At 45.7% G+C, this 19,845-nt stretch overlaps 1 protein-coding gene across 1 annotated transcript in view; it reads right to left on the bottom strand.

The window, feature by feature from the left end:
• The window catches only part of MYO16 (myosin XVI), a 421,162-nt gene extending 408,308 nt beyond the window's left edge, over positions 1-12,854 (bottom strand). Inside the window, exon 1 of the mRNA XM_047756311.1 lies at positions 12,597-12,854. Within this exon, the coding sequence (XP_047612267.1) occupies positions 12,597-12,822 (226 nt within the window). The 5' untranslated portion in view covers positions 12,823-12,854. The remainder of the gene's footprint in view (positions 1-12,596) is intronic.
• Positions 12,855-19,845: the final 6,991 nt, after the last annotated feature.

Below are 19,845 nucleotides of genomic sequence, written 5' to 3'. Positions count from 1 at the left end.
GCCCTGATCCTATAGGATTGGTGCCCTTTTAAGAACACAGAGCAGAGAGCTCACTTCCCCGTGGGCACCAAGGGAGGCCAGGTGAGCAGCCGGCCATCCACACGCTGCTGCCACTGGGAGGAGCGCTCTCACCAGACACCAAAGCAGCTCGTGCCTTGATCTGAACTGTGAGAAAATTAATCTCAGGTGTTTAAAGCCCCCAGTCTGTCTCCCCCATCTTTTGTGATCATCTACATGGGAAAAGAATCTGAAAAAGAATGGATGTGTGAACACAGAGAACCGAATCACTTTGCTTTTCAGCAGAAATTCTCAGAACATTGCGCATCAACTCTACTTCAATAAAATTTTTTAAAAAAGTATTTTCCTTAATTTTTACAAAGCACCCAGTCCGGAGCCTACTGCTATGGAGGCCCAAGGAGATGCACATAACACCTGTTTGTCCCTCAGACAACCCCGCAAGGTGAAAAGAAGGAAAAGAAGCCCGCCAGGTTTCACCCCCTTGCCATCCAGGTCGCACACGCTTTGGCAGCTTTGAGGAAGGCAATCCAGCCTGGCTTCTCCAGAGTTTGCAGAGGCAGAAAACCAGCTGCTCCCTCCCCTTTGTCCCAGTGGGAAAGGAATTTCAGAGGATCAACACTCAGGATTCTCAGGTTTCACATCCAGTCTTATGTTTCTGAAATTCAACCAGAAGTAATCTTGTTTTCTTATCAAATCAGTGTCAACTGTGAAAGATATAGATCTACGTTGCCCAGAGTATTCAAAAAAAAAAAAAAAAACCAGCTTCTAGAATCACACAGCTGGAGGGCAGTGGAACTAGCGCTTTTTATTTCAGGCAGCAATTCTGCCTGCAGCAGCCCATTGATCAGACACAGATTTCCTGCTTGTAGGTGCTTCTCATGAGGGTTTGGCCAGGGTTGTAATCTGCGTGGTTTTCCTTTTTTCTTTATTTCATCTTTCCAGACATAGCTAAGCCAGTCCATAAGGCTCTGTATTCCTGTGCTCCGGGGCTGCTGCACAGAAAAAGGAAGGCAGGGGGGGTTCTCCTCTGATCCATGAGGACAGCGACCTCTTGGGACAGAAAGTCAAGGAGAACATAACCTCGTCTTGAACCGCACAGAATAGGGAAGATGAGACATTTATATCCAGAAGGATAGTAGGATAGAGGTGAGCGAATTCGAGAGCCACGAATGAAATGCCAAGGAGGTGGCATCATGGGATGGCCAAGGAGAAATACCATTTCAGCGTCGGAAATCAGGGAAGATGACTTAACTCAAGCCCTGAACGATGACTAGATATAAGACACAAAGTGAAAACACTAGGCAAGACAGGAGGGCAGCCCTAATACACGGGGTCCGGGAGCAGCTGTCAGAGCAGATTCAGCAGGCTCTCCACAGGGTCAACGGGGGCAACTGAGACAGGACACTGTTTGCCACTGCCCCATGGGCTGTGTGATGTTCAGCATCTCTGTCCCCTGGACCGAGCATTTCAGAGACTCCCCAGAGTAAAGGTGACAACCATGCCCAGGTGGGAACCTCTAGAATCGACTAGAAGTTCACACACCTGGGAACCACCTGCAGGGTTTGCTCAAACACAGCTTCCTGCTCCCACCCAGAGCCTCGGATTCAGCAAGTCTGGACTGGCACCTGCTGATCTGTGCTTCCGACAAGCTCCCAGGTGTGTGTGGGGGGGGACCACTCCTGGGGTAGCATCGTGGTAGCATCGTACACAAAACAGAGAATGGCAACGTAATATCCGAATAATGAAAGGATGGAGGGCCGTGCGGAGTCGCTGAGCTATAGGGAGAAAGCCTGTGAAACGCTCATCTTCATTCCTACCGCTCTGTTCAAAACTTAGAGAAACAAAGAGCACCTGGATAGCTTCAGAACCTCAACAGATAGACAGAGATAGAGACAGATCAGAGAAAGCCTCAAGAGACATACACACATCTTGAGGAAAGAAAAGGTGAAAGCAGAGAAAGCGTAGAAAAACCAGACCAAGGGGGTAAATTCTCCTGGATCCAAAGCTCCATCGGTCAAGGACACCACCTGCTTTGGCTCCCTGGCAACCCCTTCTTAGCATTTAAGGCCCTCCTGGGCACGTACATGCAATAAAAAGAGCCGTTTGGTGAGTTAACAAATAAATGCATGAATGAATGAGAGCCTGCTCAGCAGCAGACGTGAAGAGATGGCAACAGAGAAAGGGCGAAGGGACGTAAAAACTGTGAACAGCCTTTTAGGCAACTGAACAAAACGCAGATTCGGGGACAGACCCTTTTACTGAAATTCACGAGTGGACTCTGGAAAGGGGATGATAAACGCTCAAGCTCAGTTTAGACGGAAAACATCAACTGTAACTATGGGGCTTCAGAGGGGAGATGCTGGGAAAACCCACTATACGTTGGCAAATGGGCGTGTGAGGGGTGGGGGGGCATTTTTCTGAGCAAAGGAGGTGGGGATGAAGGAAAGCAGAGCAGCGTTGGGCATAAGCAGTTTAAGTTGCCCATGTGATTTCCCTCATTTAAACCGCAAGAGGAAAAATTAGAGTAGTGACCAGACTTTGGAAATTCAACTTTGACAATTACCCATGGAAGAGACCAAAGGTCACAAGAGGAGACATTTGACACTTTCGATTCAAGAATGCCATTGATAAATACCCTTCATATAAGGATTTGTCGGTGACCACCGAGATTATAGGAAAAATCACTGTCATTATGAACTGTGATAAGAAATCATTATACAGGAGCTCCCATCATGGCTCTGTGGTAGTGAACTCCACTAGTATGCACAAGGATGAGGGTTCGATCCCTGGCCTCGCTCAGTGGGTTAAGGATCCAGCGTTGCCATGAGCTATGGTGTAGGTCACAGACGCAGCTCGGATCTGGCATGGCTGTGGCTGTGGTGGAGGCTGGTGGCTGTGGTTTAGGCTGGCAGCTGTGGCTCCAATTTGATCCCTAGCCTGGGAATCTTCATATGCCATGGGTGTGGCCCCAAAAAGACAAAAAGAAGAAAGGAAAGAAAGAAAAAAGAAAGAGGAAGGAGGGAAGGAAGGAAGGAAGGAAGGAAGGAAGGAAGGAAGGAAGGAAGGAAGAAAGAAAGAAAGAAAGAAAGAAAGAAAGAAAGAAAGAAAGAAAGAAAGAAAGAAAGAAAGAAGAAGAAGAAAGAAATCATTATATAAAGGCACAATATAAGCTACAACACCATTAATACATAGAGTCTGGGCTTCCAATGAAGCCGTGAACTTGCCCCATGCAATCAATCAGGTCATGTCTACAGAGCAGATCTGCTGGGGGGCCCACAAGGGGTGAAGTGATCATGGGAGTGTTTGGGGTTTTTCCAACATCCCACCTTCTCCTGGGGTCACAGGAGAACCAGTTCCCCGTATGAATATACGAACTAGAAACATAATAGTTGGATTCTGAAGTGCTTCAAGGTACCTTTGAAGGTATTTTTGATTGGGCTCATCGTAGGAATTTTGCTTTCTCTCTACTTGGATAATACCCCAACAACAAACCACCAAACTCTGCACAGCCTGTCGTGCATCCCAGAGTTCCGGAGAGGTTCATCCAGATGCTGTATACACGGACCGTGGCTGTTTCAGCAAACCCTGGACTAGACTAGACAGATGACAACTCAACATCCAATAAGACAAAGAGAGCTGCTGGCCTCTACATGGTACAGAAGCTAGAGCCACGTGGAGCTATCTTATGGCAACTTGCAAAATAAATATGCAAAATATAACATATCACAGGGGTGCCACCACATCGTGTCAGGTTCTGGGATGCAATGATGAGAAACAGGGACCAGGCGCTTGCTGTCATGGGACCTGCTGTGACCTCTGGATGCAGAGACGCCAACATGCAAGGCCATACTATGTCCTGTGATGGGGGCTGGCATGCAGGGGAGCTGTTCTGGGGGCTGGCCTGGGCACGCAGGGGTGGCTTCTCAGAGGAAGTGCCCTGAGGCTTGATGGGGGTTTTTTTAATTTAATTTTATTTTATTTTATTTGTCTTTTTAGGGCCGAACCCGTGGCATATGGAAGTTTCTAGGCTAGGGGTTAAATCAGAGCTGCAGCTGCTGGCCTGCGCCGCAACTCATGGCGACACCGGATCCTTAACCCACTGATGGAGACTCAGGATCAAACCCGCATCCTCATGGACCCTAGTCTGGTTCATTACTTCTGAGCCACAATGGGAACGCTGTTGGAGTTTAGAAATAAACTGGGAGCTGAAGGATGAGTGGGAATTATCCAGACAGAAAGGGCTGGGGCTGGGGTGGGGGTGGGACTAGAGTCTCCCAAGTCTAGATGTGAGACAGCAAAAGCTGAGATGCAGAGCCATCCCAGTAGGTGGGAGGTGCTGGTGTGGGATGGGGTGAGGGAAGGGGGCGGAACTGAGAAGATCAGTGAGGACCCGTCACCTGAAACAGGTTTGGAAAGTATCCTATTAAAAGGTTTTGGAAGCAAAGAGGGAGGATTATGCTTGTGTTTCAGACGATCCCGGCTTGTGTATAGTGAAGGGGTCGGAAGGACAAAGCTGCAGACAAGGTGACCCGTGCATGACCCCAGTCTAGAGGCGGTGGGGACACAGCCAGGTAGAGGCGGTGGCGACGTGGGAGAAGTGGGACTTGAAGAGAGAATCTAGGGAGAGGCCGTGCTCCTTTCTTTATGCACTACGTGCATGTTTATAGTTAACCTGCTTTGTGCAGGACAGTGTTCTAGAAGCTGCAGCAACAGCCATGAGTGAAACAAAGAAAGCTGACGCCCGCCTGGCCCACCGTTCCCCTGGGAGAAGACAGACACAAACATGGAAAGTGCTGCAGGAGGATGAGTAGGGACGAAGAGGAAAGCTCAGCGAGTGGACAGGGTGGGAGGGACGGGGAGACACTGCTTCAGGCCAGAGGGTCAGAGGAAGCCTCTCTGACCTGGGGACATTTTATTCGAGAGCTGGAGGGGCCAAACGAAGGAGCCATGCAGAACTAGAGCAAGAGGTGCAAAGGCCCTGGGGTAGGAGCAGCTGTGGCATTTAGGGGGGCAGGTGAGAAGGCCAGAGGGGCTCAGGAAGGGAATGTGGGAGGAAAATGGGAGAAGATGACATCAGGAAACTGGCCGGGGTGGGGCAGGACGGGGGCCAGAGTTTGCAAGATCTTCTTGCCCATGGGAAGGGTTTCAGATATCCTTTATTAGTGAGACTGGACGCCACTGAAAACAGGTACACAGAGAGGGGCGCTAAACATGACACAGGTGTAAGAAAGACGATTCTGGCTTCTGGAAAATAGACTTAGCAAGGTGATGCTATTGCAATAATCCCGGCCAGAGATGATGCGGGCTTAGAGGGAGAGGCACGGGAGTGCTGCCAGGGGATCTGGTTATGAACCCTCTTTGGAGGCAGAGCCGGCAGAATGTGCTCGTGGATCACAGGAGGGGTAAGGGAGAAAGACAGGAGTCGAGAAAGACACCAACGCGTTGGCCATGAACCCTGGGTGGAGTGGAGCAATTGACGGAGTTAGGAAGATGGGAGGAGGCTGTCTCATCAGGGAAAGCCAAGAGTGACGGGTGGGCAGGTGGCCCAGGATGCCACAGACATGCTGTAGGAAGTCCAACGTCCCGGGAACAGGTTGGCTGGGGGAGAAATCAGGGACCGCAGAACACACACGGCACGGAAGGTGACTTCCTGGAGGGGGAGGGTGACTGCAAAAGATCTCGAAAGTCTCGGGGGGGCCACAGAAGTCAACGCCTGGGAAGTGGAAGAGCCACCTGCAAAGAGGCCTGGGAAAGCGGAACCAGCGAGGCAGCGAGAGGACCAAGGAGAGAGAGAGAAAGGTCCAGACGCCCAGGAAGCGAGGCAGGACGAAGGATGACACCTGCTCGCACCAGTGGCCCAGGTGGGGACCCAAACCATCCCCACCACGCTGGGCAAGAAGGAGACCCGAGACAAAGCAGGTCGCAGGCTTGGTGGAATCGAGGGGACAAAGCTTCATAGGAATGTTTTCAAGGAGACACCGGAGAGAGAAGGAAACGGTGTGTGTGGACACCTTCTCACAAGTTCTGGTCATAAAGCAACCCAGGAAGTGACCGCGACACGGTTTAGTTTTGGTTCTGACTTTTCTTTTGACTTGGAAAAATATTACAGCATGTGTTTCCCGCTGCCCCCCCGCCCAGGCAAATAAGCCTGTGCTGCAGAAAAGGAAGGGGGGGACCAGAAGAATGATGACCTTGAGAAAGCCAGAGGGAGCGGGCCTGCGGGGTGAGTCTGGCCCTTGCTGCCGACGTGCTGTTTTACAAAACGGCATTGGTGAGTGTCCATTTCCTAAGAGCTGTCTGTGTATTGACAAACCTCGGGAAAAAACTCCACTGATAGACTCTGTTCCGTCCATGCCCGCACTAAGCAACCTCTCTGATAAATGGCGAATCCACGTGTTCCCTGTAAAACATTTTGCCTGGAATGTAGGATCACCGTCCTGTCAAAAGCAAGTCTGATCCACAGACTGTGGTGCCACAGCTCTGGGGTCCTCGGCAGCAGTCTGGGCCTCTGACGGATTGTGCCTTTTTCGTACAGAAAATTACTGGTCATTTTTTTTTTTCTTTTTTCCTAGACTGTTCTGAGCACAATGCACCAGAGAACTCTTGGTTTATACCAGCGGCAGCGGCGCTGTGTAATATGTGAGGGATTGAAGACCTAGCCGCAGCATGAATTCAGGGACTTCACGTTTGGGTTTTTTCGGTTTCAATTTAATTAAAACTTGAGAGTATGCAGCACGAGAAATGAGAGATTTCAGGTTCTCCCATGAATTCTCATTAGACATTCACCTTTGTCCTCAGAGAGCAGGTCTAAATGGTACCAGCCGATGGAATAAGGCATTGACTCGGGTGGGTGAGACTGTACCACCAGGAGGCAAGGAAGTATTGGACCTGCCAGAACCCAGAACCTGCCTTCCTCATCCCTCAAACATGAAAACCACTGGGTTAAGCTTTTTAATGTGCTTCTTAATCCAATATGTCCCTTCCACAGTCTTCCTTATCTTGATATAAGAAAATGATTTTTTTTTGTCTTTTTTTTTGTTATTTCTTTGGGCCGCTCCTGCAGCATATGGAGGTTCCCAGGCTAGGGGTCGAATCGGAGTTGTAGCTGCCAGCCTACGCCGGAGCCACAGCAACTCGGGATCCGAGCCGCGTCTGTAACCTACACCACAGCTCACGGCAACGCCGGATCGTTAACCCACTGAGCAAGGGCAGGGACCGAACCCGCAACCTCATGGTTCCTAGTCGTATTCGTTAACCACTGCGCCACGACGGGAACTCCAGAAAATGATTTCTTAAAAAGGAATAAAACCTAAAAAATTAGCTTCTGCCTTCATGCTCACGCCGCCATGTGGATGCTTTTGCCGGCATATCGCCATTCCTCTGGATAACCGGGAAAAGCCCTTAATCACTGTCTGGAGGAGAAAAGGGGTGGCCACGTGAACCCTGGGAATGTGAAGATTCGTAACTGCCTTAAACACAGACCTGCTGGTTACCACCGAGCCACGACGGGACCTCCAACAACACTGTCCCTTCATTCCCTTTCAGATCATACCAGAGCTGACAATTATTATGCGAGTGGGAATACATGACAGACGTACGTTCTTTGCATGTATGATGTAACCAATCCTCCAGCCACTTACGAGAGATGGGCATCTCCATCTCAGCTTCATTTGCAGAACAGCAAGGTGAGACACAGAAAGTGCCCTGGCCAGAGAAACCCAACTCCTGAGTACTAGGGTTGGGTTCCAACTCATTCCCCCCAAATGCAGAGTTAAAACCCTTGATCCCTTCTCAACAAATGCCCACTGCCATTCCTTCCGCATGGATTTCTAGTTTGGTTTTTAAAGAACAGTGTATCTTTCCACCTAGATTACAGGTGCTTATGAAGCACATTCTCCATTTCTCTCAATACTCTCAGTACCTGGTAAAGCTGGAACTACATAGCAAGCAGTGAAAATAATTAATACTTCTTAGGACTATGAATTTGGTATTGGTGAAATATTAAGTCTCTCATTAAATCCACACAGACTCCCACAGAATTTAAGTGCACTTAATTTCCAGCTATTTATGATTTTATAACCAGTCTTTAAATGGGCACCTTTAATTACCCAGCAGCTGTTACCTATTAGTCGAAAGCATCATAGTCCAGTGATTAGCTCTGTGACATTCCAGAGTTATGCCCCAGGGTTGCTAGATTCAGCGTGTACCCAAGCGAAACACACTCATCCTTCCATCTCTCTGATGGAAACAGAGACCTGGACCCGAAAGGCTCACCCCTTTCTCTGGTATCTAGACGTGGTCCTTTTGTTCCCGTGTCTGCTTCAGAAAACATCTTATCTGAGCTACATCTTTCCACATCTTCTCCCTCCTCTGTCAGGTTAGAGGAACAGATTCATGCTTAGCTCAGAGGATGTCTGTTCCCGTATCACTGTGAATTTAACAAGATAGGGATGCTTCTGACAGACCTGCCCTTTCCCTTTGCCCAAGCCTGGTACTGCTCTGGAATGTGGAAGATGCAGACAACAGTATATTGTTATGTCTTTCCATGGGGAACATTCATCTCTCCTATTTCTTCCTTAAAGCCGAGAGGATGCTTTCCATTTGCTTTATAACCCCACCTCTCTAATACCCAAGACGTCCATACTGGTTGAATCCAACTCTTTTGGGGGGAGGGTCCACCTACAGTCATGTCAGGTATATACGCCTATTTTTGAGTTTCAGACATAGTTATCCTTGAGAGGGCTTAACACACATCTCGCCCTATTTTGTTCGTAATGAATGCTAGGAGGGAACAAGGATGGGTACCTACTCCCGGATTTGATCACCATTCTAAAGGTGGCAGAGTCTTGGTATCGATTCCTCTAGGTATCAGCCTAAATTTGCTGATGGATTGTAACATTTTCTCCCTGCCTGTTTGTGCACCTGGTGATGGGGAGGTTAGGGAGGGAGAGTGAGGCTACATTTGGTAGAAATCCACAGCTCCCACTGGGGAAAGAGTGCCAGAGCACAGGGCTCATCTTCATAAAGGGCATCATTAGATGGTAGAGGTGAAAAGTTATAACTGGCTCCTTCTTCATTTATACACTAGATATACTAGAGTAGTATAGATGTCTACTAAATACGTACATACACATCTTAGATAAATTTTTAAAGTTTAAAAGTTGAGTAAGTTTATGCGGCAACCAACCAATTCATACTTCCGTGCCAATCTAGTAAATGCAAGAAAGGGCTGGGCTAAGTACTCTTGAGCTCTAAGTTAACTGCGGTTTCCTTTCACTTCTCACACATACACACTTGAGACATACAGGAAACGTACTCTTTGACCCAAGATTTCACATTCGGTCTTAATGATTTACTTATGAAATTCTACGTAAGGAAATGCTCAGCCTTTCCGTAGATCATCCAGTATAGAGAAGCATTCATTGCATTCCGGGCTTATTCTTGGAGAGCTCTGGAAAAGAGACACACAGCTGATGCCTCCCATAAATTACTCAGGGGAGGTACAGCTCTTTACAAATGGGCAACTAAATCAACATGACCTCGAGGTATCTGGGCCAGAAGACCAAGGGAATGGTGCTGACATTAATGGAAATAGAAAAGAGTTGGGAAGTTTTGGTGTGGGCAAAAACATGGGGATAAATACTCAGTTTTATACCTAATAAGTTAAAGACGTTAAGACGATCAGAAGGGTGGAGTCTGGAGCTGAGGCAAAAGGTCTAGATGGGACCTGGGAAATCATCAGAGTGGGTGAAGGTGAAGCCTTGCGGGGAGGATGGATAGAAAGAGCAGAGTAAACGTCAGAGCTCTGAGCCGTGGACCTCAGACCAGAGCCCACCAGAAGCTGAGGACCAAGGGCTGGAGAAACAGCAGAAAGAAACAGAGGGTCACATTGCTGTAATTTGACAGTTTCCTTTTTTCCCAGGTGAGTTCTCAGAATTTTAAGTAAAATGGAGATATAAGTGAAGTTTGACATTCCAGGTCTATAGCCATGCTGACAAGAGCAGAGGAAGCAAATCAACTTATGGAGTTGCTGGTTTAGCTCAATTTACTATCAGAAATAAACTTGAGGGGTGACATATCAAGTGCTCTTACCACAGAAGAGAAAAACTAACTTAAAAAATTAAGCGCGTAGAAGAAAACTCTTGGAGAGGATGGATGCGTTTATGGCCTGCAGTCTGGTGATGGCTTCTCAGGTATATACTTAGTTCCAACGTATCAGATCATATGTATCAATTATGTACAACTTCTTCTATGTCAAATGTACCTCAGTAAGATGGTTTAACAAAAAGGAATCGACTTGAGAGACAGTGTGGTATTATGAACCAAAACATGGCTTTGAAGCTTAAGTAGACCTGAGATGGTAATTGGTTCCAAGGCTCACTCTACAATGGGAAGAAGAGCCTACCTACTGAATATGGCTGTTGAGAGAATCAAATTACCAAAATCACATAAAGCACAGACAGTGCTGAAAACATTGGTAGAGGAGTTCCCATCATGACTCAGTGGTTAACAAACACGACTAGCATCCATGAGGATGCGGGTTCGATCCCTGGCCTCACTCAGTGGGTTAAGGATCTGTTGTTGCCGTGAGCTGTGGTGTAGGTTGCAGACGCTGCTCAGATCCTGTGTTGCCATGGCTGTGGCCGGTGGCTTTAGCTCCCTAGCCTGGGAACCTCCATATGCTGCAGGCATGGCCCTAAAAGACAAAAAGACCATAAAAGAAAAAAGAGAAGAAAAGAAAATATTGGTAGAATGCTAAATAATAAAAGCATAATAAAGACATCGCCACTTATACTACTTTCAGCAAAAACATATTGTGGACTAATTAGGAAAGACAAGCTGATATTTGGGAGTGACAATTCAAACAGAGGAATTTCGTTCCCATTTTAATCTTCTCTGCATAAAGACACTTCCCCTCCACCACCTTTTCCTAATGTGGTACAACTCAAACAAATTCAACTCTGACTTAAAACCCTTAAGAAAATTTAGAACAAATGTTCCTTTCTAGATGGAAAAGAGCTGTTGAACACATTTTAGACTGATGCAGAACATTAAAGTGGCAGATTAGGCCCTAAAAAAATCAACAGCTCCCAGAAAAGAACAATAGAGTGTTGAAGATACTAAATTTACACTTACAAAAATACAACATTTAGAAAGCTAAACAAAAATCCCTGAATCGCTTGTCCACAGCATAACACAAACTTTAGTGCAAATAACATATCCGTTGAGAAAGCGTCTGTTTGATCCTTTATACTCAGTAACTCAAGGCAAGAACTTGGAAATAGAAGATAAAGTAACTTCCACAAATACAAACTCTGCAAAGTGTTTAACAATAATTTTAGTGGAAAGAGTTTTTCTCATGAAAGCATTTTTTACTGTCTCAATTGTATAAACGTATACATCGGACACCTTAGGTAGCTTAAAAATAAATGAAAATACGACTACTATGACTGAGTGAGAATATTTTCCTGGATACATCATTTCCAGAAGAAATAAAACATGCGTTTCAATGCCTTTAAAGAGGTTCCTTGACTTTACAGTGCAATTTATTTTTTTAATTTGCAAGAAAATTAATATTTTTCCCTGACAGAGTAAGCTATATCGGTACCCAGGTGGAATTTTCTAAGGTGGATCAGAGACCCAAAAGAAGTGGGAGATAAAGAGAGATAACTCGTGCTTGAATCAGCTCCAGGTATAGCGTGAATAGGCCATCTGCTATGGGCTCAATTTTTATGCCCCACCCCAGACTCACATATTAAAGACCCGCAATGTGAAGAATTGAGGATTCGGGGGCCCCTGGGAGGTAGTTAGGTTTGGATGAGGATAGAGCCCCATAATGAGGCTAGTACCCTTACACGAAAAGAGAGACAGGGGCGTTCTCTCTCCCCATCTCCCGAGGGCACAGGAAAAAGGCAGCCGTCCGCGAGCCAGGAAGAGAGCCCGCACAGAGAACTTGGCCAGCATCTCAGTCTCGGACTTGCCAGCCTCCTGAACAGTGAACAAAGTTCATGAACAATCTGAATGAACAATCTGCAAGGAAACCACTTGCTTTACGGATAGGTAATTCTTACTTACGAAAAGCATACAACCAGGAGTTCCCGTTGTGGCTCAGTAGTAACGAACCCGACTAGGATCCATGAGGACTGGGGTTCGATCCCTGGCCCCACTCATTGGGTTAAGGATCCAGTGTTGCTGTGAGCTGTGGTGTAAGTTGCAGACACAGCTCGGATCTGGCGTTGCTGTGGCTGTGGTGTAGGCCGGCAGCAACAGCTCCAATTCGACCCCTAGTCTGGCAGCCTCCATGTGCTGCAGGTGCCACCCGAAAGAGCAAAAAACAAACAAACAAAAAACACATACAACCAGTTCATCAAAATTTTGCGTTTTTTCCATCTTTACTAGGAGACTTGGGAATTTTAACTATGTTTATGGGAAAGAGCATTTTTTTCTTACTTATTTCAGGCAGTTAAAAGAAACCTCTCATATTTAAAAGAAGTTCTATCTCCCACTTCCTCATCAAAAAACAACATACAGAAAATATGAAACGCCATGTCAGAAAAGGATTTTCTTGATGTCCTTACCTTCTTTGTCATCGTGGTGGATGATTGCGTCCTGCAGCATGTCAGCAAGGTTAAAATGAACTTTCTGAGTCCTCCCATGCTTCAGCCTTTTCAGGAGCCCCTCCTGCTTCTGAAAAGCCTTCTCCCTTTCATAGTAAGCTTTGACTTGTTCACAGCGCATGCGTTTCACCAGCCGCTGCCGCTGGCCCAGGGGGAGGGACTCCAGCAAGCACTGGTCAATTTCCATTTCATGGGATCGAAAAATGTTACATAGCTGAAAGCAACCTGAAAGAAACACAATGGGGAAGTCACTAGAACCATGGCCCCAGCCAGGACAGCGCTGCAAGCATCACCTGTCACACAAGTGGGAAACCCATTCCGCCACCCTGCACAACCCCTACAAGCCCTTTTCACAGACGGCAAGAAAAGCAAAGAGTGACAATGGCTTACTCGAGATGGCATAGTAACAAACGGATGACATAATTCAATGTGAATATGTTTGGCTCAACATAACTATGAAGCACCCTTCCTTTCCCCTTTCTTTAAATCTGTACCAAAGACCTAAACGTTTTCCCACGGCATTGAACTTCTTTGTCTAACGGAAGAATGCTGACTAAACTTTACGGGTTCAGTTGTGGCAGAAAGCCACTCCAGGTCTTCAAGAGCAGCCTGATGGGTTTTTCATGTCCTGATGGCTCTGTTGATCCAGTGTAATAGAACACAGGTAGGCTATCCATGGTTTGTATGCTACAGTGATCATTTTCCATCCATTTACTGCTGAGCTCTCTTCCTTGTGATCAGTGGCACTCGTTTCTAAAAGACCTAAGAGTGGTTAAGTATAAAGACTGCGCAAAGGAAAGGGGATTATTCTCATGGCAACTCAAAATCATGGTTGGAATTGTTGCTGTTACAGTCATTGTCTTACTTATTTTATTTATCTATTTATTTCTTTCTGTCTTTTTAGGACCACACCTGCAGCACAGACAAGTTCCCAGGCTAGGGGTCGAATCAGAGCTGCAGCTGCCAGCCTACACCACAGCCACAGCCATGCCAGATCTGAGCTGCATCTGCGACCTACACCACAATTCACAGCACGCGGGCTCGTTAATCCACCGACCGAGGCCAGGGATTGAACCTGCATCCTCATGGATACGAGTCAGGTTCGTTATCGCTGAGCCATGATGGGAACTCCAGTCTTCGTCTTACGAATATAATGATTAGCAAACTGAGTTCTCTGTCCTGGACCTGAAAATCTTCACTTTCCATTTCCTCTAACCACCACCCCAGACACCTATGATGGAATTATCCAAACCTGTATCAAAAGCAGACAGAAATCTATGGGGCCCTACTGGGTACACAAGCCTTTCAGTGACCTGTTTCTTGGCCATTGGAAGAAGGGTTCAGCGTCCTAAACCCTCCCTGAGCTCCAAAGTGAGATCCAAACAGCTGCTCATCAGAGGAGAGAGGGATGCGGACATGAAGGTAAAGCAGAGCAGAAGCAACAGGGCAGGGCCGTCCAGGGTCCTGGGGCCTCCCGAGGGCTGAACCTAACCTTCCGGAACACATGTCCGAGTTCTTCTGCAGGAACAAAGGCCCCACCGACAGGAAGCGTGGTAGCTGCAGGCCGAGCTCAGGCCCGTGAAGCCAGAAGGCTGATGACTGGAATTCCGGCAACATCACCGGGTTACCGACGCCCCACCCGCCTATCCGAGGAAGGGCACACACCCGGCAGAGCGCCCTGCAAATCTCGCCTAGAAACTCTTCTGATGGCCATCAGTGAGTCCCGGGCTTCTGAGAACGAGCCACCCATGCTCCTTGCTTCGCCCTGAGATAAAACTTTGCTCTGCTCCAGACTCTGATTTTTTTTGGTTTTTTTGGCCTCGCAGTGCAATGAGCACAAGAAATTGGGTTTCACACGAACTTGGGTTTGATGCTTTTACCAGCGCGTTAAAACTTTGCTATTGGCAGAAAGGGAACGGTCAAGCACTGAAAAGTCCAGGGTCTGGCTGACAGACACAGGGTCGGATCGCTGTCTACATGTGCCTCTCCTGAGGTACTTAGGCCGTAAGTCTCCGGCAAGTGAAAGTAGTTCCGCCTGCGCAAAAACGCGGCTGATCATGAGCCCTACCTGGAGAGATGGCACAGGAAGAGTCTGCTTCACCTTGGGACAAGCGCTCTGTTCCTTTGACAGGACAGCAAATTGTGACAAGGCTATTCTCAGTTCTATTTCACGGAGGCTTTGCAAAGCTTTATTCTCAAAATCCCCAGGCGCAACCATCCCTCTTGTGCAGATAAAGAAAACTAAGTGGAGAGAGGCTGTGACTTGTCCAAGACCAATGAGATGGTTATTGGTCAGTCATAAATGGTCCGTAAAGGCTTGAAATAAGTCAATACATAAATAAAAGCCTGATTCTTGAAAGCTAGATTTGACATACACATGTGTGTGTGTGCACAGGGCAGGAATTGAGTTTGGGAATTGAGTTGGGGTTGTTTGGTAGCCTTTGACAAAAGCTCAACATTCTAGATCCATGTTTTCATAAACCTGGCCGGGAGTCTTCGTAAGAGTGATCTTAGAAGGACCAAACAGCTGCACATAAAACGCTCCCTCTCCTCTGACCCGAACACAAAGGGACAACAGGGGGTCTGAAATTATGGCAAAGTGCTCTGGAGTCTGTCTGTTTGCTGAAAGCCAAGACCCCGGCCACAAACAGACCACCTGTGTGGGCACGTTAACCCTGGGCGGGAGACAGCCTCTGCTTTCCACCTGCTTAGGCAAGTCGGCAGATGCGATTGATTAACTTGGATGCCCAGGACCCCGTGACTTCCCATGACTTTCCCGGCATGTCGGTGGGCGCGCAGGGGACCATCAGAGCCACCGAGAAACCTAAAACCACCGCCAGCGCAGAGTGTCCCATGCTGCTTGGGGTGCCGTCCGAGAGGGAAGTTAATCTAACAAACACAACAGCCCTCCCACCCCTCCCTCTTAAGAGAGGCCTCGTGGCGAAATGTTCAATTAACTTTGGAGGAGTCCGTGGCGACAGCTGTAGAGTCACAGCAATATCTCTCCCTTATCAAAAAGCAGCACTGGGGCTTGTTCATAAATTAATTTCCTTATGAGCTGGAAAATCAGCAGCCAGGGAATCAAGTTTCAAATCCATATGTGGATAAGAAGATATCTATTTTTTAAACACTTTTTTGTTCCATGAATCCCCATGCTTTGATTTTAAATGGTCTAAACTTTGATTTATTTCATGTTCTGGGAATGGACTGGGCCCTGGGATTTTTGGCTGATCATGAGTGGACAGGCTATGTCATATATATGTGCCACATCCATTTGTAAGACAGACACTAAAAATAGCAGTTATGGAGTGGCACAGTGGGTTCATGATTCGGCCTGTCTGTGGGGAGGCACAGGTTCGATCCTCGGACTGGCTCAGTGGGTTAAGGATCCAGTGTTACTACAGGTGTGGTGGCTCGGATTCACTCCCTGACCCAGAAACTTCCCTATGTTGCAGGGGCAGCCGTACAAGGAAACAACAAACAATGAACAAAATAAAATGGGAGACTTAGGCGAAACACAGTTTCAAGGCGGTCTACTCAAAATCTCTGGAACTTTGTCACCAGGGCACTAAGAACAGCAACAGTGAATTCCTCAGGTGATAATCTGGAGAGCCCCGGTGCAGGACAAGACTCTGAACTGGACCAGGCTGGTGTGCTCCCGGAATGGGAGTCCTGGGCAGGGATTGGTTTCCATTTGCATGATAGGGTTGATGGAGTTTGGCCTGCCCAGCTACTGAGCTGGGGGCTCTTCCCAGATACATAGCTTAATTTTTTCCCCCACGATTTTGGTTCTCTTTGCCTAGGAAAAAAAACGCATGTGAACTCACACAACTTCAACATTATAGAATGCGTTCATAAGAATATGAGTTCATTAGTATACAAAGACGCCTGCAATAAAACAGGACATATCGCCACTGTCACACAGACTAGCGGAAGCCAGTTTTCTCTTCTCCTTAGACAAGTGACTGGACATCATTTTTGAGTTTCCCAGGCCAGGCTCATGACAAATGCCATATTCTGTCACTTCTGCCAGCTTGATACCCAGGATCTTGGTAGGGAGCCACCTGCCAAGATGGCAACAGTGATGGCGCCCTGGTTCCTGCAAGTGCTTTCCGCCCTTCAGCCCTTGTCTTAATTTAACTTCCTTCAAGCAAGAAACTAACTTCCACTGTGTTCAGCCACTGACATTAAGGGCTTCAACTCTTACAACAATTCACAGCACCCTACCTAGAGGGTGCTGTTGTGAGGAGGTACTTGTTTTAGTGGTAAATGGTGATGGAGGGAACATTAACATCTTCTAATGTTTCGAATGATAAGACGCCTCCTTTACTATCTACCAAGTAGGGTGCTGGTGAATTTTTACCTGTCAGCTCTGGTGGGTGGGGCTGGAATCTCTGAATCATCATGTGTTTGCCAATTACCATGGTGCAAATATTCCCAACATAGCCAATTAAACCCAACCCTGTGACATCACTAAACTCAGAGATGGGACCCTCCAGAGTCAGCGCAGGCTGGCTTCACAACACTGTCTGCTCTGCCTGGTTCTGTGTGCATCATAAAAAAATAAAAATAACTCAGAAAAAGATATTCCAGCATGATTTCCAAGACATGATTGAAGCAGACGGCATCAAGAACTACGCACTTCTCAAGAGAAAACGAATATATAGATAGAAGAGCCTTTTGCTCAAGATGTTTAACTGATTTAAACAAGCTGTAGTTTGCGTTTCCATCAAAGCAGATAAATACCCATATAGTTTAAATTTCTTAATCATCAAAGTCAGTCACTCATAGACAGCAACATTAAATAGTACAACGTTAAATAGTACAAAAACTAGTGAAGTTCTAACTGGATTCCAATCTTAGATATAAAATTTCCTATCGATGATTTGGAGCCAAGTACTCAAACTTCTAAGATTTTTCTTTTAGTATGTAAAAAGGAGTGAATCTGTCAAGCTTTCTGGGATATGTGAAAAATTAGGGAGAGTTGAAAAAAATGTCTAGCACAAAGCAGGTCCTCGATCAATGGCAATCATCTTATTAGGTACATATTATGAGGAGCTGCGTTTCCAAACTGCATACATGGGATATGTCAGGAGAAATAGAGTTGCCAAAGGCACCATGCAGAAAGTGCCAAAGTTACCTTTCCTCTTATTTTCTGGAACGTTCCAGACACAAGGTCTCTGCACTTCTGTGCCCCCTTCCAGGAATGTTCGCCTTCCAACAGCTGAAGACTGCGGGCAGCACGTTCCCTCCCCCAGGTCTGCACCCAACAGCGCCTTCTTCACAAGGCTCCCACAGGCCACTTCACCTATATTTGCAAATGTCCCCTGATAATACTTTCAATCCATATTCCCTGCTTTGTTTTCCCCTTAGTATTTCTCAGACTGTTACACTTCTACACCAGCAGTAATTAGACTAGAAGTCACACTGTACTCATACCTATATGACTGAAAAATTTACATATGTTCTCCTTTATTTGTACGCCCACAAAATCAGGAAATTTATCTACTGCTTATTTGCAGCCTCTGGAATGGCAGATATTCAATACTTTTGCTGTTGTTAGATGGAATTGTTTAATGAACCATTTGCTTGCTGGCAGAATATCATATGTATTATTAGGACCAGATCCAGAATTCAACCTAGAATAGATAAATGCTTATCACTTCTGCTTTTACAGAATGGCGCACTCACACTATACTTCTTATCTAATTGTTTTTCCTCACAAAATGATCTGGCCTGACCCATTGTAGCCAAATTTACCAATGTATTGAATTTCTTGATCTACAAGGTTACTTTTTTGGGGGGATGGGGGTAGGCGAAATCTTGTATAAATGGCTACCCTGCTGTTCTAGATAAAAATGTACAGACATCTACCAGAGCCAGAAGTCCCCACTTAGCAAATGTGCATCTCCATATGACAGCCAGCAACCCAAATACATAAAGGAAAAAAACCAATATCCACATTTAAAAATAAATCTGCAACATATATTTAAAAAAAAAAAAACTAGTAGGCTCATGCTTTGGCTTTGGAGGGCTCTGCATCATGTGTTGACCTTGAGAATTTATACTGCAGCAAACCAAAAATATAAAGAATAAAGTCAAGGGCACTAGGAAAATGAATTGCTGAAATTATTCTGCTGTACAACTACCAGAAATGCCTTCATCTCAATTAGGATCAAAATCTTCATGTGACCAAAGCACACTTAATGTGGGGGATTTTTATGCATAGCTCTCCATGACTAGTAAACAGGCAAAAAAAAATTATTAAGGGCATAGATAATTTGATCTAAAGGACATTAATAGAAACATGCACCCAAATTTCAGGGAACAAACCTTTACTCCAAGAATTCATGGATGATGTACAAAATTGACTATGTCTTAGGACACAAAGCAAAGCAAATTTCAACAAACACTGAAGAACCGGACAGGCATTTTCTTAACCCAGTTGAGAACTGACTCTCAACTATAGAAGTGAAGAGATTCCCAATATATTCAGAGACTTAACTGATTCTAAATAAAGCACAGTTTAAGGAGGAAAACATGATAGAAATAATACATTTTTAGAACCAACCATTGATAAAAGTCTATATTAAGTTTGTAGATGAAACTGAAATAGCTCACAGAAATAAATTTATAGCTCTAAATGTCTATATTGGAAATGAGTATAGTCTTGGAATCAATGAGAAAAGTACCTGATTCATAGTTAGATAAGAACAATACAAGAAGCTCAACAAAAAAGAAAAAAAATAATAAATGTATAAACAAAATAAAGAGGGAAGACAAGGGAAGAAATGACAAATGGACAATATCTAGAAAAATATAACTTATCAAGAATGACTCAAGAAGAAATAGAAACTTGAATAGGTTTATAGTCATTACATTAATTAAACTGTTACAATCTAATCACCAAAAAGAAAACAACTAAACAAACAAACAAACAATCCATGGCCCATGCGATTTATAGACCTTTAAGGAATGAGGAGACTGTTTCCCCAACTCTCCTACATAGAATAGAAAATATGGAAATTTTCTCAATTCATTTTCTGAGACCAGCAGAAACTTGATACTAAAATGAAATAAGGACATCACAAAAAGGGGTTACAGATCAATCTCATTATAAATGCACATGTAAACAGCCTGTGTGCACATTAGCAAAATGAACCAAGGGGTGTGCATTTTGTCAGTGGAATGGAAAGATGGCATGGAAAGG

Source organism: Phacochoerus africanus, chromosome 13 (assembly GCF_016906955.1).
Source record: "Phacochoerus africanus isolate WHEZ1 chromosome 13, ROS_Pafr_v1, whole genome shotgun sequence".
In the NCBI taxonomy this organism is placed as follows: Eukaryota; Metazoa; Chordata; class Mammalia; order Artiodactyla; family Suidae; genus Phacochoerus; species Phacochoerus africanus.
This window is presented reverse-complemented; position numbering and strand designations above follow the sequence as displayed.